The sequence below is a fragment of the Ailuropoda melanoleuca genome, chromosome 16 (genome assembly GCF_002007445.2).
Source record: "Ailuropoda melanoleuca isolate Jingjing chromosome 16, ASM200744v2, whole genome shotgun sequence".
Lineage (NCBI taxonomy): Eukaryota > Metazoa > Chordata > Mammalia > Carnivora > Ursidae > Ailuropoda > Ailuropoda melanoleuca.
In genome coordinates, this window is record NC_048233.1 from 89,607,758 (window position 1) to 89,633,011 (window position 25,254).

The 25,254-nt window shown below is 61.9% G+C and overlaps 3 protein-coding genes and 1 long non-coding RNA gene across 6 annotated transcripts in view; 3 read left to right on the forward strand and 1 right to left on the reverse strand.

The window, feature by feature from the left end:
* The window catches only part of TH (tyrosine hydroxylase), a 15,390-nt gene extending 13,022 nt beyond the window's left edge, over positions 1–2,368 (forward strand). The window contains 1 exon segment of the mRNA XM_034646222.1: positions 1,999–2,368. Coding sequence (XP_034502113.1) covers positions 1,999–2,158 — 160 coding nt within the window. The 3' untranslated portion in view covers positions 2,159–2,368.
* A 2,112-nt stretch (positions 2,369–4,480) lies between these two features.
* Positions 4,481–5,563, forward strand: INS (insulin). Of its 2 annotated transcripts, none has more exons than XM_034645755.1 (3): positions 4,481–4,607; positions 4,781–4,983; positions 5,338–5,563. In XM_034645755.1, the coding sequence occupies exons 1-3, from the start codon at positions 4,510–4,512 to the stop codon at positions 5,481–5,483; spliced, it is 447 nt and encodes a 148-aa protein (XP_034501646.1). In that variant the 5' UTR covers positions 4,481–4,509; the 3' UTR covers positions 5,484–5,563. The 2 variants fall into 2 exon arrangements, with proteins under 2 accessions (XP_034501646.1, XP_002920166.2); XM_002920120.2 differs by having other exon boundaries at positions 5,341–5,563.
* A 9,801-nt stretch (positions 5,564–15,364) lies between these two features.
* The window catches only part of LOC100483184 (insulin-like growth factor II), a 15,682-nt gene continuing 5,792 nt past the window's right edge, over positions 15,365–25,254 (forward strand). The window contains exons 1-2 of one of the 2 annotated variants that reach the window (XM_034645753.1): positions 15,365–15,729; positions 17,107–17,284. In XM_034645753.1, coding sequence (XP_034501644.1) covers positions 15,470–15,729; positions 17,107–17,284 — 438 coding nt within the window. In that variant the 5' untranslated portion in view covers positions 15,365–15,469. The remainder of the gene's footprint in view (positions 15,730–17,106; positions 17,285–25,254) is intronic. The other variant, XM_019800599.2, reaches the window with a different exon arrangement.
* LOC117796720 lies at positions 17,281–24,195 on the reverse strand. The gene is made up of 4 exons (XR_004621366.1): positions 24,061–24,195; positions 19,427–19,497; positions 18,566–18,856; positions 17,281–17,677 (listed from the first exon to the last, which is right to left on the reverse strand). It is a non-coding gene; the product is annotated as an uncharacterized LOC117796720 (long non-coding RNA).

The window sequence follows — 25,254 nt, forward strand, 5'->3', positions numbered from 1 at the left end:
GGGGGCTGTCTGTACGAGCCGCTCTACCCTGGCACCCTGCCTGAGTCCCTTTGCAGCTGGACGGTTCCCGCTTGGGTCCAGGAGGCTTCAAGGAGACCACATCATCCTGGAATAGAGGGCGGGTGGGCCGTGTGGGGTGTGCTGGGGCCCGTTCTGGGAAAACCCACAAGCTGCAGGCAGAGTCCCATGATCTGTCCTGCCACCTGCTGGCTTCCTGAAGAACAGCAGAGAGCTGTCCTGGTCCCTTGATTGATCACAGGAGGGTCCCCCATCTTCTGAGAGGCCCTGCATACCTGGAGGGTCTCTGTATCTTGGAAAGATCCCCCATCCTGGGAGGGTCCCCGAATCCCCAGAGGGTCCCTGCATTCCGGGTAGTGTCCGAGGCCCCTCGAGCGTCCTCGCCCCACGCAGACCCCCATGCAGTGGTGGGCCGAGCCTCTCCCTTCTCAGGCTCCTGCCTCCACAGGACATCGGGCTCGCATCCTTGGGGGCTTCCGACGAGGAAATTGAGAAGCTGTCCACGGTGGGTGCCTTCCCCTGAAGGGATTTGGGGGCGTGCTCAGGACACCTGGGTTCAAGCCCATCTGGGCTAAGGTCCCCACGTCTGTCCAGGGAGTGTCACCTTTACACTGACCCCCAGAGCCCGGTCAGGCTCTGCCAGGGTGGGTGGTGCTGCAGGGCTGAGGGTAGGGGCTGGCGCAGCTGCTCTCTGTGCCAACGCTGTGGCTGTCCCCCTAGCTATACTGGTTCACGGTGGAGTTCGGGCTGTGTAAGCAGAACGGCGAGGTGAAGGCCTACGGTGCTGGGCTGCTGTCCTCCTACGGGGAGCTCCTGGTGAGGCCCGCGGCCCCTTGGGAGGATGCTCACACTGGGCCTCCCGGGAGGCAGGAGCAAGGGGCCACCGAGGAAGCTGGTCCTGCCCTGCCCCACCCACACCGTCCACAGGCCTCGACAGGACGTCTGGGGAGGAGGGTGTGGAGTCAGGCCACCGTGCGCCTGGGGTATGGGGGTCCTGTGACCTATGGCCTCCCCCCAGCACTCCCTGTCTGAGGAGCCTGAGATCCGGGCCTTCGACCCCGACGCTGCGGCCGTGCAGCCTTACCAGGACCAGACCTACCAGTCTGTCTACTTTGTGTCCGAAAGTTTCAGCGATGCCAAGGACAAGCTCAGGTGGGCCCGGGCTCCCAGAGCTGAGACCCCCACCGTGGCCCCAGACTGGGCTAGCCTGCAAGCAGGGCTGGGCGTGCACACCCTCCCACAGTAGGACCCCTCCCCAAAGAGTCCCAGGGGGGCAGGAGGGACAGAGCTGCCGGGCTGGTGGCCAGGTCAAGGCCACCAGGAGGCAGAGTTCGAGCTTTAGAAGGTGTGTGGGACCCATCCCGTTGTCCTGACTGCGAGCACCTGGGGTCATGGGGCGGGACCGAGGAGGGGCAGGGGTGGCTGAGGCTGGTGGGGGAAGCCCAAGGGGCCTGGAGGGAGCAAGGCACCCCAAGGATCCCCCAGGGTAGGGGGCTGGGGTGCATGACGAGCGGCATCTGGGAGAGGGGGCAGAGCTCATCCTTGGGAAGAGGCTTGTTTTCCAGCCAGGGGAAACTGAGGCCCAGGGGCTGTGTGTTCAGAGTGGAGAGGAGGGGAGGGCTGATCCCACAAGCAGGTGTGGGGACAGGAACAGACCTGGGGTTCTCTGGGGCACACAGCCCTAGAAGACCTCCCGGAGGGGTGGGGCGAGATGGGGGTCCAGCCGAGGCCTGCTTGAGAAAGACCTGTCCCTCCCCTGCCCCCCACCCTTGGAGCAGGCCCGGTCCCCCATCTTGTCCAGTCGTTTGGTCACAAGGAACTTTTGGGGCCCAGGCAGCTCTTGCCTTGTACTGACGAAGGAGGCCATCTCCTGGGGGCCGCAGACGGCCCCAAGCTGCCCCTACTCCTCCCCCATTTCCCTAGGGCCCTCCTCAAGTCCCCCCTGGGTGACCGAGGGTCCATACGCCCTGCCCTCCCTAGGAACTATGCTTCCCGCATCCAGCGCCCCTTCTCCGTGAAGTTCGACCCATATACGATGGCCATCGACGTGCTGGACAGTCCCCACGCGATCCGGCGCTCCCTGGAGGGCGTCCAGGAGGAGCTGCACACGCTCGTACACGCGCTGAGCGCTATCAGCTAGGAGCAGCCGGAGGGGCCCCGAGGCCTCCCCCCATCTCCAGCCTCCCCCGGCCCCTTGTGAGAGGCTGGGTCACTGGGCACCCCGAGAGCCCCCCCAGAGAGCCTCCCTGCAGGAGGGCACCCCACGGACCCCCACCCACTGCTCCTCAGCTCTGCCCGTGGTGTCTTTGTCCTGCCCCACGATGCCCGTGCCGCCCGGTCACAACCCCAATAAAAGAAAGAACCCCCCTGAGCGCCTCCCTGCCTCCACGTGTGTGCCGGGCTCAGGGCTGGGGCCCTCACGTCCTGCTGCTCCCAGCCTTGCTCAAAGGCTTCTCTTCTGCCTCTCTCCTCCCCCGAGACCTCACCAGGCAGCCCAGGCCAGATAGGAGATGCCCTGCTCACCCCCAGAGGGCAGCCTGTGCTGAGCCCCAGCAGCTGCAGGGGGCGGAGGGGGTCCTGGCTGAGCTGCTGTGATGTGGCAGTGTGGGCGTGGGAGCCTTTGGAGAGTGTGGTTTCCGAGGCGGGGCTGCAGGCTGGGCCCTCCCCACAAGCCGGGTGTCCCCCGTAGAGGACGGGGATACGGGGGCCAGCCCGTAGCAGGTGCAGGGATGGGGCCCTGAGGCTTCCCACCCACACGGAGCGAGGCCTGGAAAGTGTCCCCCAAATGTGTGCTGATGGAGAGTCCAGCTGAGCTGGTTCCCAGATGACCTCTCTGGGCCCGTGTCCCCCGCAAGGCAGCTGGGAACTGGATTCCAGGCTCCGTAAGCTGCCCCTCAGCTCACTCGAGGGGTCTGGACATGGCCCTCCAGCTGGAGTCCCCACATCCTCCTGGGAGAGAGTACATGGCTCCACCCTTGCTGCAGGGTGGGAAATGCCCCCAGTCTCCCAGGCCCTGCTCATTCCCTGCAGCCACTCCTGCCAGGCCCCGCCACGCCACGCCACGCCCCGCCACGCCCCGCCAGGGCCCTGGTGTTAAGCTTGCAGGATGTCAGTCCAGGCGAACTCCTACTCATCCGTCAAGGCCCTCTGGGACAGAGGCTTCTTCCCCAGCCCTCCCTGGTGATCTGTCCATCCCTCATCTGTGCCTTAAGCACCTTGCCTGTGCCCAGGCCTCCCATACCTGCCTCTCTTCAGTCCATGAGACCCCAGTGGGGCCATTTCTGAGGGCTGCTAGCCCCACTGAGACCCTGGGGAAGGGCTGAGGGCTGGCCCCGACCCCCCCCCACCCCGTCCCTACTGGTCCCTGATCTCCGCACTTTCACCCGGGTCAGACTCCACCCAGCTACAGGTCCTGCATGTTTCGCTCAAAAAACCCTCAGACCTTCTGTGCCTGCACACGGCCATGGGCTCCGTGGTGGCCGTGGGGGTCGCCACAGACCCGGTTGGAAGTGGCAGTGGGAAGGTGCCCAACGGGATCCGGGGCATGCACTCTGTGTACAGTGCAGCATCGGGCCAGGGGCGCTGAGCTGGGAGCAGGTGGGCCAGGCCCCCTGTGGTCCCCCGGTTGTGCGGGGCCACAGACCAGGACTGCCTGCGCAGAGGGTCCACGCCAAGGCAGGGGGGCAGGGTGCCCCCAACCCCTCCTCCCGTTAGGTCTGAGGCGACAGGAGGAGGCAGGGCTCAGTCTGTCACAGACTCTGGTGAAAAGAGGAAGAGGTGGCGGGGTGGGGGGAGGGTCCTGGTCTCTCTCCTGGTCTTGTCCAGGGGACCGGGAAGCACCCCAGGGGCCCAAACCATGTGACAGCCAAGGGAGTCGATGGTCTGAAAGAGGTCAGCATGGGGGAGCCGGGCAGGGCCTCCAGAAGAGGGGAGGCACAGAGAGGGAACATGGGCAGGACAGGTGGGGCCCCCACACAGAGCGTGTCTGCTGCCCCCACAGCAGAGAGGAGAAGCAGGGCCTAGCCCGAGTGTCCACACAGCGGCTGCTCCCCAAGCTCGGCGCCCTGTGCAGCCCCCGGGGTGGTGAGGGTCTCAGCAGGGCTGCTGTGCTGGGGTGGGGCTAGGGCTGTGAGCAGGGACGAGTTGCTCCCCCACACCCTGCCATGGCCTTGCACCATCCAAGGGGCTGGAGGCAGACCAGGGACTGTGGCAGGGATCCAGGGGCCAGGCAGAAGCCCCTTCCTTTGGCCCCCAGCTCCCCTGGACTAATGTGGAAAATGTGGCTCAGGCAGGGCCCTGGGTGGGGGGGGGTCTGCTCCCATGGAGACATGTGTCCCCAGCTGTGAGTGGCCATCAGGCCCCTCATTAAGACTCTAATGACAGGAGGTGCTGACGACCAAGGAGCCGTTCCCGCAGCCCCAGCACTGGGGAAATGATCCAGAAATTGCAGCTTCAGCCCCCCGCCATCTGCCACCCCCACTGGGGGCCCTAATGGGCCAGGCAGTGGGGTTGGGAGCTATAAAGCCAGGAGGGCCCCGCAGCCCTCAGCCCCCTGGGACCAGCTGCACCCTGACACGGACGGCTAGCAGGTCTGTCCCTGTGGGGTCCTTGTCAGCCTGGGGCTGCCCCCCTGAGGAGTCCGGGGTCTGGGCCCCAGGAAGACAAGAGCTCCTACCTCAGAACGTTTGGGGGGCTGAGCACAGGGTGGGGGTCCAGGGTGGGGCCCATGCCCTTCCCAGCCTCAACCCCGACTGTCACCCAGGTCCCCGTCCCCCGCCATGGCCCTCTGGACGCGCCTCCTGCCCCTGCTGGCTTTGCTGGCCGTCTGGGCGCCTGTCCCTGCCAGAACCTTCGTGAACCAGCACCTGTGCGGCTCCCACCTGGTGGAGGCGCTCTACCTGGTGTGCGGGGAGCGTGGCTTTTTCTACACGCCCAAGGCCCGCCGGGAGGTGGAGGACCTGCCGGGTGAGCCACTGCTGCCCCCACCCGGCTTCCCACCTGGCACCCGGGGAAGTCAGGTGGGGTTGCTACAAAGAAAAATGACATTCCCGCGGTCTCGTCCTGCAAGCGACCAGTTCCCTGGTCAGCGTCGGGCGGCAAGGGTAGGGGCGCAGGCTCCTGCCTTGGCACCGCCCCGGGGCCTGGGAGCCCGTGGCAGGGTGCATGGGCTCGTGCCCGGCGGCGGGCACCCCGCTGTCCCGGCGGCAGCCAGTGTGGCAGGCGGGGGAGGGGGTACAGTCCAGGGAGGGGGTCAGGCAGGGGAGAGGGCAGGATCGGAAGCATTCTCTCCCTGACCCGTTCCCGCCTTGGTCCCTGCAGCAGCAGGGGACGCAGAGCTGGACAGGGTGCCTGGCGCAGACCCACAGCCCCGGGCCCTGGCGGGGGCGCTGCAAAGACGGGGCATCGTGGAGCAGTGCTGCACCAGCATCTGCTCACTCTACCAGCTGGAGAATTACTGCAACTAGGCTGCCTCCCCCAGGCACTGGCGGCCCTGTGCCTTCTGCGCCCTGCGCCCCAAGTGATTCAATAAACCCTCTGCACGAGCCTGGAGCCTTGCCAGTGTTGTCTGTGTGGCGGGGGGTTGAGGGGTCGGCCGGGGGCCGGCGAGGCGGCTGCCTGAGCCATGGGGGCCCTTCCAGAGACCCCAGTCCTATTCTCTACATCAGCCCCTCCAAGCTGGGCACCAGCTCGCTGGGTGCCCACAGGCAAGCTCCTGCCCCAGGTGCTGGGGGGTCCCCTGGCTGCTTCAGGACAGGACAGAGAAGGGCTCTGGGGGCTCTGGTGGGTCTGGGAGGCTGGCTGGGAGCGGATTCTCTTAGCTCAAAAGTCTTGAGCTCTCAGGGCCCCCTGAGAGCTTTCCAAGGAAACAGAATGAGAACATTCCAGCAATTTCCCCCCACCTAGCTCTGCTGTGCCCTACTTTTAGGGCTATTTCTGATGGAGGCTGAGTGGGGGACGGGGTCCTGCAGCGGCAGGGGACAGAGAAGGGCCCAAGAGACTGCCCAGGGCTAGGCCTTTCTAGCGCCCCTCCGCCACCCCTGCTCCGGGCAGGCCCAGGGCCGGCCCAGCCCCAGCCCAGATCCAGCCAGAGGAACTCACGCGTGCCCTGGAGGAATCAGGAGCAGCCACATGGCAGCCTTGAGCTGACGGACAGGCTCGGACCCTGTGGGCACGGGGCAGCGGCCTCAGGCCTAGCACTCAGGGGCATTCTGGCTGTGTCCCCCCCAAGAACGGCAGCCCACAGGGCCAGAGCCAGGTTTCCCTGCTGCCCTGCGGCCCTCTCCTCCCGCTCAGCAGCCCCAGACCTGGTCGTCAGTCCCAGAAGGGACTTCGGGCCTAAGGATGAGGTCACTTGGGTTCAGGTCTTCAGGGCTCCTCCGGTGTGGGTCCACTGGGCACCCCGCCTAAGCTATCACCTGGCGTTCCAAAGAGCCTGGGGGCTGTCTGGGCTGGCTGTGGCCTGGGAGGTCAGCGGGTGACCCTGGCTGCACAAAAGCCCGGCCGGCTGGCCGCCCAAGCCAAACCAATCTGCACCTCTCCTGAAGACTCCACCCGGGGCTGGAGCTTGGGGTGGCTGGGCCTGGGGCCAGGCGCCCGGGCCCCCCGAGGCTGCAGACCACTCAGAGGCGGACTCGGAGCCCAAAGCAGACCCCCAGCTGGGGCCTGGCTGGCTATCTTAGCAGCCTCCCTGCAGCCCCAAGGTTCCCTCCTGGGCCACCCCTGGAGATGTGGCTGTCCCCCAGCTAGCTCCGCCCCTGGAGCGGACAGCTGGACACTGGACCCGGAAGAGGAGGGAAGAGGCGGCTGGCATCAGCGGCGAATCGTCCATGGGAACACCCAGGTGGCCCCGTCCGCAGGGGTAGAGGCAGGGGCGTCCTGCAGGAGTTGAGGTACGTAAGCGCCCATGGGCCGGCCTGGGCACAGCCGGGACAGGGTGCCCTGGGGGTCCCAGTTAGCCAAGCCTGTGTCCTGGCTGGCCCGCTGGCAGGCAAGACCCTGAAAGGCGACCCAGGGGCTCCCCCTCCCCCTCAGGTGTCAGCAAATTCTGTGGAGTGGGGAGCAGGAGCCCTTTGGGGTCCAGGAGTATATGGGGCCATCTCAGCTGGTGGGACTCACAATGCAGCTGGTCATGGGTGGTGCTGGGGGCTCGGGGATGTCACTGGAGGACTCCCTTCCGTGGGGGGGGAGCTCAGGAGAGGGTTCATGTCCCTTGGGGCAGGAAAGGCTGCCCACCCAGGAGACCCAGTCATGGTGTGCGGCCACACTTGGCCCCCCTGCCTGGGCCAGGGCCTGTCTCCCTTTTCCCTCCTGAGACTGACCGCAGCCCTGAGACCCATGGCCCTCCTGCCGAGCCTTTGCTACCGGCCCTTCGGGCCCCCATGGCTGTGCTCTTAACGAGGTGGGTGGGGGACTCTCCATAGCCCTACACAAATGGATCCTGGAAGCAGGGAGAAGTGGATGCCCATGGTCGCCAGGGTCCCAGGTGGCAGAGGTGGGATCAGACCCAGTCTCCTGCCTGGCACCCCCCTGAGCACTGAACCCCAGAGGCCCCAGTTTCCCGGAGCCCCTGGGTCACCCCATGGAAGCCAGGCCCACAGACCTTGGCTCTGCCACCCCCTCCGGGCCCATGCTCCGCCCCTTCTGGGAATTGGGAGGACAGTCATCCCATGTCCTCAGACTCTGCCTGCCCTTGGAACCTGGGTTTCCCTCGCCCGAGGGCTGGCAGTGGCGCTCAGCTGCATCCAGTCCAAATGCCCCTTAGCCGGGGGCAGTGGGGTATGGAGGAGCAGCCCCCTGACCCTGCTGGGTCCCCCAAACCCCGCAGCAGAGGGCCAGCGTCTCGCAGTGGACACTGCACCCCCCCACTTCCCACGCACTTGCTCTCATGTCTGTTCCATATCCCACTGTCACGAGTGCCACGTGGGGTGGGATCTGTTGCACCCTTATTCTTAATGGGGAGACTGAGGCTGGAGCCAGGATGTCTGTCCCTCTGGTGCCCACACACTGAGGACATTCTGACAGTGCAGCTGCCTCCAGGCTGGCTTCCCAGACTGCATCTGCTCCTGGCACCGATAAACTGGCACTTCTGCCTGGCCCTTGGGGCCGTATTTGCCTTGTCCCGTCAGTAAATATTTACCGTCCTCACTGTTCTCCAGGCCTGAGCAGACCCTGAGCGGCAAGGGAGGTAGATGCAGGGATGCCAGAGTGGTCCCCCACCGCCGCCCTTGGAGGCTTGGTGCCTGGCGGGGGCCGGCCCAGGAGAGGGAGCGAGACCAGGAACCAGTGGCCTGAGCTCCTGGAAAGGCCCCCTGGCAGAGCCCGGGCTGAGCCCTGGTCAGCGTCTGTGTCCTTCTAGGCTGTGAGGGGAGACACCTGTGTCCCCACCTGAGCAAGCCTGCCCTCGGACCCAGGCATGTTCAGGCCCCCAGTGCAGGTGGCTTTCTGGAGCAGGCACCTGTCCATGCCAGGCAAGGGGGCCAGGGCGGACATTCACAGACCGACCAGCAGAGGGCACCAAAGCCCCACTTTTGATGCACATCCCTCTTGGCTGTCCAGGCCAAGGGTCCACCCTAAAGGGGTCCACGCCTCCGAACTCCTGCTATGGGGCACTCGCGGAAGCTGTGGGGTACACTGGCTCTAGAGGCTTTGAGGTTTAGGAAGGAGATGGGGTGTGTGGGGCCCCCAGCCTAGTGGGGTCCAGGCTCCCCTGTGCAAGCAGCTAGACAAAAGTCCCAGGTCCCCAACATTTGGGGAAAGTCTCCAGCGATAACCTGAGCCCCAGCCCCCAGATCTGCAGGGATCTGGGACCTGGGGTGGGACGTTCTTAGGGGCAACTTCCTCCAGCGTCCCCCACCCCACATGGTGGCAGAGCAAACCGAGGCCAGCGGAGGGGCCGGTGCCCGTGCCCAGAGGGACCCTCTGCTGAGGGGTCTTCAGGGCTCTGAGGAATTGGAGGCGGGGGGCTGGGGGCTGGGGGCCGCTGCTTACTGTCAGGCCAGCCAGTCCCCTGAGCCGGAAGGCTTCGGTGAGGCGGGGACCCTGGGACCCTGGAGGCCTCAGGCAGGGTCCAGCTGGGGCAGGGTTATGGCTTCCCCATGTCCACCCCTGGTCCCACCCAGTGCTGAGAGGAGAGAGGTCAGTTCCAGAAAGAACATTTTGGGGTAGGAGGCGGACAGGGGTCTGGGAAGCGCAGAGATGAATGGGGTGGTGGGGGCTGGCCCTCCTCCCGCCCTCCCTCCAGCACTATTGTTTCTGGCCTCAGCACAGGAACAGCAAGGCAAATTCCTTCGAAAGTGGACGCTGACGGGGGTGCCTCCCCATCGTCCCCTGCAGCGTGGTCGGGCTGCACTGGTGTCAAGCCCCGCCAGCCGCCCCCCCACACCCCTCGGGGTCTGCAGCTCCCAGGTCACCTGCCAGCCCCACCCCAACTCCTGCCCATCTGCAGCCGTGGGGGGACTGGTCCCGACGGGCTCCTGGGCTCCATGGAGGGGTTCCTGAGGTTGCCCCCCAGAAGCGGGACTTGGGGCTGTACTGAAAGGTCACCCCACAGTCCCTATGACCCAAGGCACTGGGCTGAGACACGGCCTCCTGGGGGCGCTGCTGGGCCCATGGCTAGGTTGGAGGTGGACTCCATCAGGCCGGGGGTGGATGTGGGTGCTGCTTCCCAGCTCCCCTCACCCAGAGAGGCTTAATGTCCAGACCCAAGGGGCTGACCCCTGGACCAAGGTTGCAGGGTCAGCAGGAGCTGAGCCTGAGCCCCCCCAGCCACACTCAGGGGTCCCCATCCATGAACCCATGAGGATTGGGCCTTGCCAGGGAGAACGGGGAGCCTCGAGGTCCCCAGCCTGGGGGTCAGAAGGCCCTGAGCTTCTGGGCTGGCCCTGCCCCCTCCAGCCCCACGTGGACTGGGTTGCTGAGCCATCAGAACCTGGGGGGAGGGGGCCCACATTCGCCGGCCTCACTCTGACCCCCATCCCAGCCCATCTGTGTTTTTGGAAAACAGAGCCAGCGCCCCAGCAGCCCTGCCAGCTCGCGGCCATTCCCGCTGTGACTCCGGGCCCGCTCCTTTGTTCTTCAAAGGCCATCCTCCCTTCAGAACTTGGCCCAACTCCAGCCCAGCCTCCCGCGGGGCCACCTTGCCTGCCCCCCCGACGCCCAAGGCCCAGTTGCTGAGGGACCTTGGAAATTCTCTTCCCTCCCTAAACCTTAGGTTCTGAGCCGTGTCTCAGCACCACACGGATGCTCGGTGGACAGCAAGAAAGGGGCTGGGAGGGGGCGAATTTGGGAGGCCTGCGAAGAAGCTGAGGCTCTGAACCTGGGGTTCCGGCTTCCCTGACCCTCCCTGACCCTCCCTGACCCTCCCTGGCCTTCCCTGACACTCCACGACCCTCCATGGCCTTCTATAACCCTCCCTGGCCCTCCCTGGCCCTCCCTGACACTGCATGGCCTTCCCTTGCCCTCCTTGACCCTCCCTGCCCCTCCATGGCCTTCCCTGGCCCTCTTTAGCCCTCCATAGCCCTCTGTAGCCCTCCCTGGCACTCCATGGCCCTTTCTAACCCTCTGTAACACTTTCCGGCCCACCCTGGCCCACCCTGATGCTTTGTGAGCCTCCCTGGCTCTCCCTAGTCCTTCATGACCCTCCCTGACCTTCTGTAACCCTCTCTGGTCCTCTCTCACCCTCCCTAAAGCTCTGTAACTCTCCCTGGCCCTTTCTAGGCCTCCCTGGCCCTCTGTAACCCTCCCTGAACCTCCCTCATCCTCTGTAACCCTCCCTGGTCTTCCCCGGCCCTCCCTGGCCCTCCATGTCCCTCTGTAACCCTCCCTGGCCTTCCCCAGCCCTCCCTGGCCCTCCATGGCCCTCTGTAACCCTCCTTGGCCGTCCCCAGCCCTCTCTGGCCCCCCATGGCCCTCTGTAACCCTCCTTGGCCTTCCCCAGCCCTCCCTGGCCCTCCATGGTACTCTCGTGAGGTCTGACATGCTCAACCCATCAAGGAGATCTTTAAGGGGCAGGGGTGGGGAAAGGGCAGAAAGGCCCTCTCCACGCCTAGAGGATGGGTTGTCCTTGGTTGCCCATGGGGGTGTTTTCTGGACCCCAGCCCAGCTGTGGGGAAAGGAAGTGGCAGAGAGTACGAGCTCTGGAGGAAGGAAGAGTTGGCTGAGAAACACCTCAGCTTTAGGCACACACAGAGCTCAAAACAGAGGACAGGCTGGGAGGCTTCTTGGAGGAGGTGTCTTGTGCCCCTACATAGGCATCTCAACCCTGAGGACAAGTCCACACCAGGCTGTTGCTGTGGGTGGAACAAACCTAGCCCGGGGTGGCTGTGGATCAGGCACAGCCCATGCCATCCTCCCTGGAGACACAGTGGCAGCTGTATTCACACAGTTGTCCCCCACAACCGTCCTCGTGGCTGAGCATGGGCTGATCCTGGCCAAAAAGAAGAGACAGGTTGAGGACTGAAGGACATGATGGGCCGAGTCCTGTGAGCACCTCCCCTCCCCTCAAACCTCAGTGTATTGGGGCCAGCTGGAGTGTCCACCCAGGCCAGTGCCACGCAGAAGGGGGAGAGCTGGTAGGCCAGGTGGGCCGAGGTGTAAGTCCTTGCTCTGCTGCTCCTGGCTGTGTGGCCTTGGGAAAGTTACTGAAAATCTCTGGGGCTCAGTTTCCTCATCTCTCGGAGGGAAACCAGAGAAGGCTGTCCCTGCCTTCGCTGCTGAGAAGGTCCCGGGTGGCGCGCCACGTACATGGGGGAGCCCGTTCCAGGGCTGCGCCGATCGGCAAGCTGCCCTCTGCACCATCAGCTCTTTCCCCAGCAGGGCGCCACTGTCACCCCAGGAAGCACTGTCCCCAGTGGGCCAGGCATGTGGGTGAGGGGTCATGGAAGGCCAAGGCCGGGCTTCAGGCTCGGCAATCTGTCCTGACTCCACTGCTTGCTTCCTATGTCCAGCAAGCTGCTTCCCTCTCTGGGGCTTGGTGGCACAGAGACAGCCACGTGGGTCTGGTAGTCCTTCCAGGATTGTGGGCAAACAGAAATGGATGCAGTCCCTGCCGTGTGGCCCATGGGTATGTGGGGAGCCTTGCCAGGAGGAGCAGCTTCCGAAGGGAGGAGCCTCAGGGCTGTGGTCCTGGAGGGCCCCCATAGAAAGGAGGCCAGGAACGGGACAAAGACCAGGACCAGCTAGCCAGGGCCTGAGGCTGTGCTGCCAGCCACCAAGGGTGCACTTCCATATGGCCCCAGGAAAGAATGTTCTAGTGCCAACGGTGAGGGGAGTCAGGGCAGACACACACTCACATGGGGGGAGTATAACAGTGAACTTTTATTAGTGTTTGCTCTGTGCCACACACTGATTCCAGGCTTCTGTGTCCCGGCACATGGGACTCGTGAGACCAGGGGAGGTGGAGGCCCAGGGTGTGGCCCAGCTTGCCCACCTACATGGGCAGAGCCAGAATGTGAACGGGGGCCAGACTCCAGGCCTCCTGCTGCCCATCCCTCCCCTCCCCTCCATCATGCCCTGCTCCCCTAGGGCCCTTGTGTTGTGGCCTGGGGGCCTTCAAGCCTGCGGGCAGCCCCCAACAGTCTCCCCTGGCTGGCAGACTACCTGCTGCACAGATGCGGGGAGCTGAGGGTATCCAATGGTGCCAGTCGTCTTGGACAAAACCTAGCTCGTTCAGGATGGGGTTCTCTCCATCCCTGGGTTTGGTAAAGCGACCCTGTTGTTACCCAGGCGGCACTATTGCTGATTTAGGGAAACTAGGCTTTCTGAGGCTGTGGCTGCACGTTGACAAGTGGCCACAAGGTGTCGGGCTCGGGCCAGATTTGGAAAACCCTGCTAGCGGACCAGGCTTGGAGAACAAAACTCAGCCCACCTCTGCTCCTCCCAGGGTCTCTGTCTCAGGAAGGGGGTCCTAACATTAACATTCTTCCCGGAGCCTCCCAATAATAGATCTGATTTTATTCTGATGCAAATATAATACAGGCCCCTCTAATTTTAAGAATACAACGATGCTTCTGGAAGGTGTCCCAGATTGCACCTGTGGTCTTGGGCATCTGCCATGCCACATCCTCTGGTGTCAGGGAGTCCCCCAAGGGGAGGAATTCCCTTAGGCCTCCCTCCACCACTTGTTCTGTAATGCCAGGATGGAGGCGGATAAAAGCCTCCTCTCTGAGCACACACAGGTGCAGAGCCCACCTGCACCCTGATGCTGGAGGGGGCCCCCCGCTCCATAGAGACAAATGTCCTTTTGCCCCCCCTCCAGCCCTCTCCCCAGAGCGCCTCAAGTTGTACTAAAACCCGTGTACTCTTCCGCTGTAATTCTAGAAGCGGCCACCAGGTGTCAGCATGAGGCCGCTCAAGCCTGCAAGCAGAGGAAATTCCACATTTGGGATTTCTGGGGGTACCCCAGAAGTCTCCTGAATAAATGAGGTCCTGGCCCGAACCCCAGGATGGGATGATCCTCACCCAGGCCTAAAGGCAGTGGGGCAATGAGGATTTTGTTATGAGGTGTCCCTGCAAGTCTGGGGGAGATGTTTAAAATCCCAGTGAGATTTACTCCAATCAGGAACTCCAAATTTGTCCCTTTTGTGTTCCTTCCTACTACCTGTATCCGTTATTGGCCATGTGCTCTCCCTCCACCACGGAAAAGAAATGGAATCCAGGACTGTGTGTCCCAGCCCTCACACCCACCTCCCTGACCCAATGCCTCTGGTCCTGCCTCAGTGGTGCCATGGCTTAGCTAGTCTTCCATGGGCCCCCCCAACCCTGATGTCTACCCTCTGCTCCCCTTCTCTTGCTTAAGCACTATGGGTTCCAAGATTCTGGTGGATTAAAATCGCCCTGCATGCTTCCCTTTTGGGCCAGGCCTAAGATAGTAATCCAGATTAGGGCAGAACTCAGATTCTAGACACTGTTCTGGGGCTGGGAGCTTCCACATTTCCAGGAAGTGATCTATCAGTTTGAAAGTCTACTTCCTTTTTAGCCCCTTAGCTGCCTGCCTTCTCAGTTTGGTGGACCTCCTCTGGAACCCTCATGTCTGGTTTAGGATCAGCTCTTACACTCTCCCTAGCCCCACTTGGCTTGGCAAGTCCCAGCTAACTCTTCCCAAACGGACCTGGCAGTAGCTCTGTATAACATCTGCGTATCTTGCAGCAGACACAGGGGACAACACAGGACACAAAGCCTCCAAGCCACAGAGCCCACAGCAGAGTCAGAGCCAACATGAGCAGATAACTGCTGTACTCCAAGAACTGTGGGCTGCTTCACACTGATTCCCTTCTATGTGCCCCAGACCTGGCTCAGGGCCCTTTAGCATCCCTTCATCCCTCCCCATCCAAGAGCCCAGCAAGGAGCCTCCTGCCTTCTTCCTGTAGGGTGGTGTGGCTCTGGAGCTTCTATATCCTTTGGGACATACCTGCCAGATCTGAGTGCCCCCTAAAGTCTCTCTTCCCCACCAAAAGTCCTGTCTTCCCACTGGATGCTCCAGCTAAGGAAAGGAGTTCAGGTGAGGGCTTAAGAGAGAAAGGGACAGTGAGAGTTAAACCCCGGCATGTGCCAGTTAGCTGGGTAAGCTGGGGTGCAGGGTGCTGGGGGCTGTGGGACTGGAAGCTTTCTCGGAAGTGCACGTCTTTGCCTCTCAGTGAGTCTTTGCTCTGCTGCCTGCTCTCCGTGCAAGCCTGGAGGAGGGGTTTAAATTCCCAGTGAGATTTAGTCCAATCAGTCTGCACATCTGCCTGGGCCCTCCCCCATGATGGCTCTGAGGCTGTGCCTTGATTGGAGTTTCAGCCAGGCTCAAAGGCTGTGAACCCAACATTCCACCTTCAGTGCCTATGAGCAGGACTGGTGCTCGGAGCTGCCACCTGCCACCACACTTGTGGTACGGGGGCCCTATCAGAAGTGATTGGTGAAGGGAGGAAATTTCCAGATGAGGCCCCTACCCCTGAAGGAAGAAATGACATGAAGGCGCTGCACTGCAGCTGCCTTGGAAGCGCCTAAAAAGAGTTTTTTCTGACCACTCTCGAACCCTGCTTCTTTCTGCATGTGGCCCATCGCCATTTTACCCGTGCCACGCCCACTGGCATTCCAGGGTGTCAAGTGACTGCCAAGTGTCAATCTCAGGAGGCCCCACCCACTCTCCACCCCTCCACATAGTCCCACCTCCTGAGGGAGTGCTTCCGGTCTGTGCCCCCGCCCACACATGCCTCTCCGTGGGTTCAGGGGGTGGGCCAAATCTCCACCCCCCTTGTGCACTGTGCCCTGGTGTGAGAAGGTGCCACAGCCAACTGCCCAGTGGCCCCAGCACTACCGAGTTGGCGCAAAGCTACCCAATTTGGAGGGGCTTGAGGAAAGGCGTGGAGGGGACGAGGAGGTGAGGGGCAAAACTGTAATTTAAGTTGGCATTTGAGCAGGTGCTGTGCTCAGCGGTGGAGAGCCTCTCCCGCTTCTAAGGGCTATTATAATGCACACTCTAAAAGTGCCCTTCATCGTTTCTCCAGCCTCAGCCTCGTCCCCCTCCTCCTCCTCCACGTCAACCCGGCTGGAGGGTCTGGGCACCACAGCCAGAGCACCCCCTACTTTGGCGGCGACTGCTAATACTGGCCCGACCAGCGGATCATCAGCCAGGCAGTTTCGGCAGAGAGACTTGGGCACCAGTGACTCCCCAGTCCTCTTTATCCACCGCCCGGGAACTTCGGGGACTACGCAGCGACTAGAGTACAGGTGACTGGGCTTCCCTCCCTCTTGCTGCAGCCTCTGTGTGAGAAACACTGCATGCTGAGTTGAGACATGGGTGGGCTGGGGGCTTGGGGCAGCTAATAGGATCCCTGTTTCTGCAGGAAGGACAGAACCTCTGCTGTCAGAGGGAGGGCCTGTGCAAGCTGTCTAAGAATAGCCTCAACTTGGGAGGGGACAGGAAAAGCAAGTGGGGAGGGGGCTCTTCTCTAGGGCTGCACAGAGCCACAGAGGCTTTTGTGGGGAAATAGGTTTTCCTTCACTAATCTGCCAGGCAAAGTGGGAGGGGCAGGGGTGGAGGGTAGGGCTGTTCTTCTCAGCAGGAGTGAACAGCTGTTTTTGCAAATGTAAAATGCAGGGCTTTTCTGTGTGAGAAGTTTGCTGTTGCTGCACGGCCCCCCCAATCCCAACCAAAGACAAACAGGAGACCGTGCAGAGGGACCAGGGACCAGGGATTTTGCAATTTTGCGGCAGTTTTTTTTTTATGCCATTTTAAAAGTAAAGCTTTCCCCTCTCCCCACTCCCTACACCTCCAAACCCTAACCAAAGAATCCCAGTAAGTAATTGGGAAGGAGAGTGAGGAGGAGGACAATGAAGGGCCATATGCGTTGGTACCCCACAGCAGGACTGAAAGAGTAAAGCTCCTCTCTCCCTGAAGGCATGCCCAGTTCTCCTGGTGCCTCTCCTGCCCACAGAACTGGGCCCTGGGGCAAGGGCAGTTTCCTAGGGGCATGCATAATTCTGCACATGAAGTTTCTCTCCCCTCCACCCAGGGGTCCCAGACTTCTCCATACAGCTGGTGTGGTGTCTGTGGGGACAAGTTTCATTTCCCCTGGAAGCCCAGTGTTCCACCCCAACACCCCCAACCATCCAACTGATTTCTTCATACAGAACTGTGTCCTTTGGTTTGTGCCTGGCCCCTCCTTGCTTCCACCCAAGGTGGGAATGTTGGAGTGGGGGGTTGTCATATTATGTACTGTGATCCCCCAAGGCAGGCCTTTTGTGTGAAGCCCCACCCCATGCCCAGGCAGAAGTCCACACCAGCCAGGAAGCAGCAGCCCACCCAACAGAAGGGTCTCCTGCCTCTTCATCGGCATGCACCTTTGCAGGCTTGGCTGCTGGGAAGGCCAGCTCTAGGTGAACTGTGGGCCACTGCGCCTTCCCTTGTCATTCGAAAAAGGGAGAGCTAGGCAGCCAGAGTGACAGGAAGGGGAGCTGCCACCCAAAACCCTGGCAAGGTGACCTGCAGGCCTCCCTACTGAACAGCTAGGGGACAAGGAGAAAGGGACCAGGGACCGATGCTCCAGCTTGGGGGGACTTGTTTTAAAAGTGCTCATCTCAGGAACACCTTTGTGTTTTCCCCAGGGGCCGAAGAGTCACTGGTGAACTCCTGGAGGAGGAGGTGGACCCCAAGCCCCAAAGCCCCGCATCTCATCCAGCAGAGCCCCCTGCCCAGGTTGCCCACCAGCCGGAGCCACAGCTGGAGCCGCAGACGCAGTCCGAGCCCAAGCCGGCCAGAACCACCCGCGAACCCAGCCCGGAGGTGAGCTGCTGTGGCCTGTGGCCCAGGCGGTCCCCACACGCTCAGAACTGAGTCCCACAGCCAGCCCCAGCCCCGCAGAGGTGAGTGTCTTCAGACTCCCAGGGCAGGGCTGAGATGTCCGATGGCTTAGCTCTCCAACTGTCAGTCTCCCTGCAGGGGCCTCCTTTCCTTAGGTTCATGGAGCAACCCCCCCACCAGGCCCAGGGAAGCTGGGGTGTATTCAGAGTCACACCGTGGGCATCTGTGATTCAGGGGGTCTGCTCTGCTCCGGGTGTCTGTCCCTCGGTCGCTCGGGTTGCGGGTTGCTCCGGTTGCTCAGGGTCGCTCAGGTGTGGGCACAGTGGCTCCTTGCAGTCTGGGCTCCTCTGGGGGTCCTTGGAGGGGAGCTCCTGGCTGGAGGAAGGGCAAGCGAGGGGGAGGGAGCAGTCCATGGGAGAAGGGGGGACAAGGACAAGGTGGGGACAGAATTGGAGGAAGGAGAAAAAAAGCGGGCAGGAGGAGGGAGAACTCATCAATTGGGGGAAAAGCGGGAGACCCCAGGCAAGATAGCTTCAGATGGGGCACCTGAGATCCAGGTCCTCCCTGCCCCAGGGCTGCTGGGCTGTGGGGCCTCACACCAGTGGCTTGACCTCTCTGTGTCCCCATTTGTCAAAGTGGGTGGCAGTCGCAGACCTCCTGGCTGTTCAGTTGTGAGGAGAAAGGGAGGTCATGCCCCAGGGGCGGCGGGCGGCAGAGGCACTCTTGGGAGCGGCGGGGGCTATTCTTGCACCGGTGTCAAGATTCCATTGTGTTCCTCAGGCCGCAAGGCCGGAGGGGCTTCCTGTGTGTGTGAGTGGGGGCTGGCGGGGGGACTAGAAAGGCCCTGGGGCCAGAGCGCCTGGGACACTTCGGGAACACGCTTGGTGGTGGTGGCCACGCCGGTTCACGGACAAGGTACTGGGCTGGGGGCACAGGCTGAGCTGCCCTGAAAGGGGGTGCTCTGCTCCAAGGCCCTGGGGGGCTTTGGAAGTGGGGGCAGGATGGGTCTGTGTTCTTGTACTGGACCCAAAAGTGACTGTGGCCACCCTTCCCAGCCAGCTGGGAGGGACCCAGCAGGTGACCCCCTTCTCGGCTGGTTGGCCCATCTGAGAGAGAGGCCAAGAATGTTCTTTTAAAGGTGTCTTTATTTCAGACACTACAGAAAATAGTATAATAGTGGCCTTGCCTGGGTCCTTCCCCGGGTCCTTCCCCAACACGCCTGCCCAGCGCCCTCCCCGTGGCCCCCACCAGACCCGGACCTACTTTGGGCTTCTGGTTTAAGGATCAGTGGCTGTGTGCCTTGTGCCTTGAGTAGCTTGTGCCGTTGTTATCGGGTCCCGGTGGTTCCAACTGGGTCCCCATCCATGGCTTCCAGCCGGGGCTGTCGCTGAGCCGGTGTCCCTCCTGGAGCCCAGTGCATGGTCTGTGCCTCAGTGGCCGGTGCCCTGCGGTGGGTGAGGGAGGGGCGCTCAGGGACCCTCGGAGAAGGGAGCAGAGTTTGCAAAATGCTGGGCTTGGTCTCAGCGAGCAGGAGCGGCCAGCTCAGAGCCAGACCTGTGGGAGGAAACTGTGAAGGAAAAAGGCCGCCTGCTGGGAGCAGGGGAGTGAGGGAGCCGGGAGGCGGGCTCCAGAGCAGCCGCAGGCCTGGGGCGTAGGGGCCAGACTCTTAGGGTGAGTCCGAATTTGGGGGATGATTATTCTCTGTGGAGCATGGATTTGCGGTCTGCGGCGGGGGGCGGGGGGAGGCTCCTGCTGTCGCCGGGGCTGGAACAAGGCAGGGGGGAAGGTGGCACTAGGCTGAAGTTCTGCCAGCCAGGCTCTGGGCAGGAGAGACCCCAGTCCCACAATATGTTCCAGCTAGTGCTGTTCCCTTCCTACCGTGGAGGGCCGGAAGTCAGTCCGGGAGAGCCTGACGCTGGTCCTGGCTGGGGGCGGACAGTGCCTTTTTTGAGCCCTAGGGTGACCCGGATCTGCCCCTGCCAACCCTGCCCCTTAAGGCACACTTTTGACTAAATAAGGCGAGGGTTCAGCGGGCAGCCCGTGGGGGAGGGAGCACATGTGCACCCCCCCCTCCTTGGCCCAGTGGCTCAGCCTGGCACCCCAAATTGGCCTCAGCCTTCTTACCTCAAGGTCCAGGCAGAGGCTGGGAGGGCACGTTTCCAAGCACCAGGCAGAGGCTTCTCCAGGGCAGGCGCCTGTGTGGGCAGAAAGCAGGGGAGGGACCCACTGAGAGGCCGCTGTTGTGATCGCCCCCTCATGCACCCCAGCCAGGGTGAAAGCCCATGCTTTGAAAAGGGGCTCTCACCTCAGCTTCGCCTCCCCCCGTACTCCCAACCTGGGAAGCAGGCCTGGAGGAAAGGTGGGGAGCCCAGAGCAGAGCCACAGGGAGCCCTGTGTTTGTCCATAAGCGGAGGCCCTCCGGAGGATTTGGAATCTGCTCTGGGCTCCCAGAGACCCAATTCCCCACCCCAAAATCCACAGGTCTCCACGCAGTGGGGAGCGACTTCAGGCCCCCAAGCCTTCCCTGCTGGAGGCTCCCTCCTGGTCCTTCCTCTGTCCCCAGGCACACCCGCACAGGCCTGAAAGCCAGGGACACAGGAGGCTACAAAGCTGGTGGAGAGGGGAGGGGGCGGTGATGGGTGGGGGGAGACAGGCCAGATGTTCTTGGAATGGGACACGGGGTGATTGATGCGGACTGGAATTTGAAGGGGGAACATTCCCCACGTGCCTGGGGCTCTGGGTGGAAAATGGGCTGTTTTTCATGGTGGTGGTGTGGGGGGGGTCTCCCTGTCTTGCCAAAATAATGTGAAGGGCTGCCTCAGCCCTGACTGGGTCCCCACACCTGTCCAATGGCATTAACCCCTGCCTTCCCAGAATGTCAGGCTTTGAGCCGCCCCCCTCTAACTGGCGTCCTTCTGTGGGGTGACAGTGGGGACAAGCGATGCCCGCTGTAGGGCCCCCGGGATCCCCACCATTCCTCTATCCCCCAGCAATGCCTTCTTCCTGGAATCTCAGTACCCCTCAGATACCCCCATCCCGGGTCGCTGGCCCCCATAAGACCGCTCATTTCCGAGGGGGTGACCGCGTTTCTGCCAGCAGCGCCTTGCCCCTGCATCGGCTTCAATACTGGCTTGTGAGCAACTGGGCTTTCCCAGCCGGGACAGTGAGGCTTTGCGCGAAAATTCTCTTTGAGAAAACGAAAGGAGACCCCTGGCGCCCCGGCCACCGTGCCCTGCTGCCCCCATTCCTTCTCCCCCGTGTCTCTCCTCTTCCTCTTTCCCTCCTCTCCTTCGTGTTAACCAAGCAAAACTGGTTTCGCCCCTGTGTGGGGACCGGTTAAGGCCCGAAGGGCGCTCGCGAAGCGCCTCGGCGCGCGGGGGTGGCCATCTGGGGTGCTCTCGGGCCCCCAAGCCGAGCCGGGGACGAGCCTGCCCGCGGCGGCCGCCCAGCCGCGGCTTCGCCTAGGCTCGCAGCGCGGGAGCGCGTGGGGCGCGGCGGCGGCGGGGAGCGCGGGGCCGTCCTCGGAGGCGGCCGAGCGGGGAGCCTGTAGCCCCGGGAGTGCCGGGGCGCGGCGCCCAAGTCGCTCCCTCGCGGCTCCCGGGTTCCTCCCTCCCTCCCGATGCCTGCTCGGCCGGCTGCTGCCGCACGCGCGCTCACGGCGGCCAGAAGGCCAAAGAAAGAGCAGCGATATTTCTTCCGGGGCGCGCGCCCCAGGGATCCCCGCTCTACCTGCCCGCGCCTCCCGCGCCAGCTCCTGCGTCCCCCGGGGAGGGCGCCACTGCTCCGCGCGTGAGCCCCCAGACGCGGGGGAGCGGCGGCGGCGCAGCGCCTCCCTGGCCTCGGGAGCCCGGCCACTCCCGTGCAGCCCTCCACCTTTGGGGTCCCAGCCCACCGAGCGACCTCCCTGTTTCCACCAAACGCCGACGTTATTTTTTCTGGGATCCTCCAAATTTAAGGCTTCCTCCCTGGTCCTCCAAACACATCCAGCATTTCCCCAGGCCGCAAGAACTTTCTTGGACATCAATTTCTGGGGACCTCGAGAAACTCAAGCCCCCGCTGGCTTGCCCAGATTCACCTGGTGGCCTGGATCCCCAAACTCATTGGGCATTTTCTTCCAGGCTTTTAACAGTTGTATATAGCTTGCTGCAGACTCGGCGGGTTTACACACCGCCAAGCCGGTATCCCCTACAATTCCAGCATTAACCCCGGGTCCTGTGGTCAGGCTGACCAATCTGCCTGGCTCCCCAGAAGGTGGGCAGTGTTTTTCTGGCACTCGGGCACCATGTCTCCAAAACAAGTGAAGCTTTTCCCCGTGCCTCCATAATTTTGGACATTAACTGTAGGGTCTCCCAAGCTAGTATACTTGTCCCTGTACTGGCTCCCCCACACTGAAGCCCTGGTCTCCTGGCTCACCATGGTTTAGGACACTGTCTGCCAGGTTCCACAAATTTATTGGCACCATTCTGGGTTCCCTAAATTTTACACAAAGACTCCCAGGTTCCCCCAACTCATGAAGCAATTTTCCCAGAAGCCTCTGAGTTTGAACGTGGCTTCCTATTCCTTCCCTAGAATTAAGGCACTGCGTCCGGCTCACACCAGGCCCTTTTCTGAACCCTAAATGCTCTGCTGTCCTGACTTCCACAAAGTTGAGAGGATGATTTCTGAGCCCCAGATCTCATTGAGCAATATTTTTGCCTTGGGGCGCGTTCATTTACAGGACTCTCCAAGCTTCCTGGCCACTAATCAGGTCCCTTATAGATGAGACACTGTCACCCAGCCCCGAAAGCACACTGAGCAATTACTGGAGATGTGCTTCCTTGTGACCCTGTGAGCTGGGCAGGTTCCCCTGGGTCACACCATGCAGGAAACAAACCCTTTGCACAAAACCTATGTCTCCCTATACCGGGCTCTGTTGGGTGTCCCCAGGAAACAAATATTCAGAACATGTTCTCTTCACCATAACATTTTGAGTATTAAAACATTCCCTGTGTCCCACTGGCTTACTGACAAAAATCTGGATTTTCTGAAATTCACACAGTAATCTCAAACCCCAGGATGACACTGGACCCTTCCCCTGATCCCTTATATTTGAACATGCTGAGCTCTCAAATATCATGCATTGCCCTCCAGGCCCGGAAAACACAGTCACAGAACGGCATTGATCTCTTGGACTCCCGAGCATTCTGCACACCCACAAAGTCACCCAGAATGTAAGCAACATTTCCTGGGTCTCTCACACACTGCAATTTCCCTGTAGATCACCAATTTTGGACACTGATTCTCTAGGCCTTGTGACCTATGAACTCTTAATCCTTTCCCCCTAAAACTTAAGATATTGACCCCCCAATTTTCCTGAGGACTCTCAGCAACTTCCCTGGATCCCCAGATTCAAAAATTAGTTTCCTGGGGCCTCCAGATTGAGACATGTCTCCCAACCCTCCAAAATAAATCCCCTCCCTCCACAAAACAACTGAGTTTTTTTTGAACATTGATTTTTGGGTTCCCCGGTTTTATGACCCTTGCTCCCCAAGTCCTCCTAAATTTAGGCAACTTTCCATGCCCCCCCAAAATGAAAATGATCAGGGATCAAAATATATCCTAGAAACCCTAAGTCTTATGAGCCTGTGTCCTACAAGCTTCCTGGCTATTACCCGGGGTCCCTGAGATTTAGACATCTGCCTCCACTGGACAATTCTCATGGATCCCCAAAACTTGGGACATGTTTTGCTAGGGTTCCCCAAATGCAGACAGTGACCAAGCAAGTGGGATATTTTTTCCTGCTCACCAAAAATAAACTAATTGAAACCAATTAAAATTAAAATATAAGCGGACATGGATTTTTCTGCATTTCCCAAATGTACTGATCACACCCCAGTTCCCCCCAAGTTTAGACAGTGTTTCTTGAGTCTCTAAAGGACACTGTGAATTGGCCCCAGAGCCAAGATAATTATGGAGGTTACTTCCTCGGTGGCACCCGCTTCCAGGCCACTAACTTGCATTTCTAAATTGTGGAAGTGAATCTCTACTTCCCTCCACCACACTGAGATTTCGCTTAGATCCCCAAAATGGGTTCAGTGTTTCTCTTCTCCCAATTTCAGATAACGTGCCTCTGAGGTCCCCCCTGTTCCATGCTGAGAATTTTCCCAGAGTCACCCCAAAACCTATCCTCCTCAAATTGGCCTGGGGTTCCCCCTAAACTTGCTGACCAAGATGCTGGGTCCCCCATATTTTAGAACTGGATTACTTGTTCCCACCCCCACCCCCTTTGCACTGAGCAATGTCCCCTGATCCTCCAAACTTGGACCCTGGATCCTGAGTCTCAAACATAGTCACTGATTACAGTCCCCCACACCAACGGGGCCTCCCTCGGGTCTCCTACGTCGGGACACTAGTGCTTTGAGCCGCAAACTAGACAGAGCTCTGACTTGCGTTCCCGATATTTAGGCATTGTTCCCGGCCGGCCGGCAGCCCTCTGGACTTTTCCCAACCCCGCTCGCGGTGGGTACTGGTTTCAGCCTCTCTTCATCTCCTACGAAGGACCCCGAGCTCCTCGGATTTGGGAAATTTCTCTCTGTATTCCCCAACACACTTGGCCCGGCAGCGTGTCCGCCAGGACGTGGGCAGTGCTGCTCCCGCGTCCAGGAAAACGACTGGGCATTGCCCCCAGTTTCCCCCAAATTTGGGCATTGTCCCCGGGTCTTCCAACGGACTGGGCGTTGCCCCCGGACACTGGGGACTGCCCCCGGGGTCTCGCTCACCTTCAGCAGCGTCCACCGCCGCCGCAGAGCGCTTGCTCGCTGCCTCGGCTCCTCGTGCGTCCGCGGACGCAGCTTCCAGCCTCCAGCCTCCAGCTTTGCGGTGAGCTCCCCGCCGCCTCCGCGGCCCATGCCGGCTTCCCCGCCCGACCCGCCACCGTCCCGCCGGGGCTGGCGCTCGCCTCCAGAGGCCGCCGGGGCCACCAGAACCGGGCGCAGGAGCCTGTTGAGGGCTTGCCGCTCTGCGGCTGCGCTCGCTGGGACCTGGCGCCCCGAAACCTGTGCCGCTTTCGTTTGCTCTTTGCAAAGATCACAGTCGCGGGGAAGGCGCCTCGGTGGCCCCGAAGCGGGGAGGGCTGGGCGCTGGGTCGGAGGGACTCCGAGGAGAGGCGCACCCCGTTCGGGCGGCGCGGCGCCTCCAAGTCCGCCGGGCAGGGGACTCGGGGAGGCGCGCGCGGAGCGCGGGCGAAGTGATTGATGGCGGAGCGAGGGGGCTAGCCGGCGCGGGCTTCCGCCGGCGGCGGCCCCTTCCCCTCGGAGAGGCGCGGGTGGTCGGGGCGCCGAGGGGCGGGCGAGGCGCCGGGGCTTGTGCGTGGTTTGACTTGGTAAAAATCACGACTTCTTACGTCGTCCAAACTCTCCAGGAGATGGTTTCCCCAGATCCCCAAATTATCGTGGTGGCCCCCGGGGCTGAACCCGACTCTACGCAAGTCCAACTAACTGAGGACGGGGGAATCATTATCCGGATATTTTGGGTGGGCCCCAAAGGCGAGCTGCTTAGACGAACCCCGGTGAGTTCGGTCATGCAGGTAGGATTTGAGCGCTGTTTCTCGCCCTGCTCTTCTCTCCCCGGCCAGGCGCAGCCTCAGCAGGCCCCACGTCTGGCCCCAATTCGGGCCTGGCCGGGCCGGCCCTCCCCAGGAACCGCACCTGGCGGCCGCCGCAGCTACACCCCGGCTCCCGCGCGGCACCGGGGGGCGCTCAGGCTCCGGCTGCCGCGACTTCAGGCGCCGCGCCTGCTCGGGCAGGTGGCGGCTGCGCTCCGTGCCCGCTCCCGGGGATTCCTACGTCCCCTACAGCTCCCCGCGGGACTCGGGGACCCCCGACCCGGCGCCGAACCACCTGTGCCCTCCCTCTTGATCGGGCGCCCCCTCCGCGTAGCTCCCGGCCGTACTAGGGCCTGGGACACCGCCCACC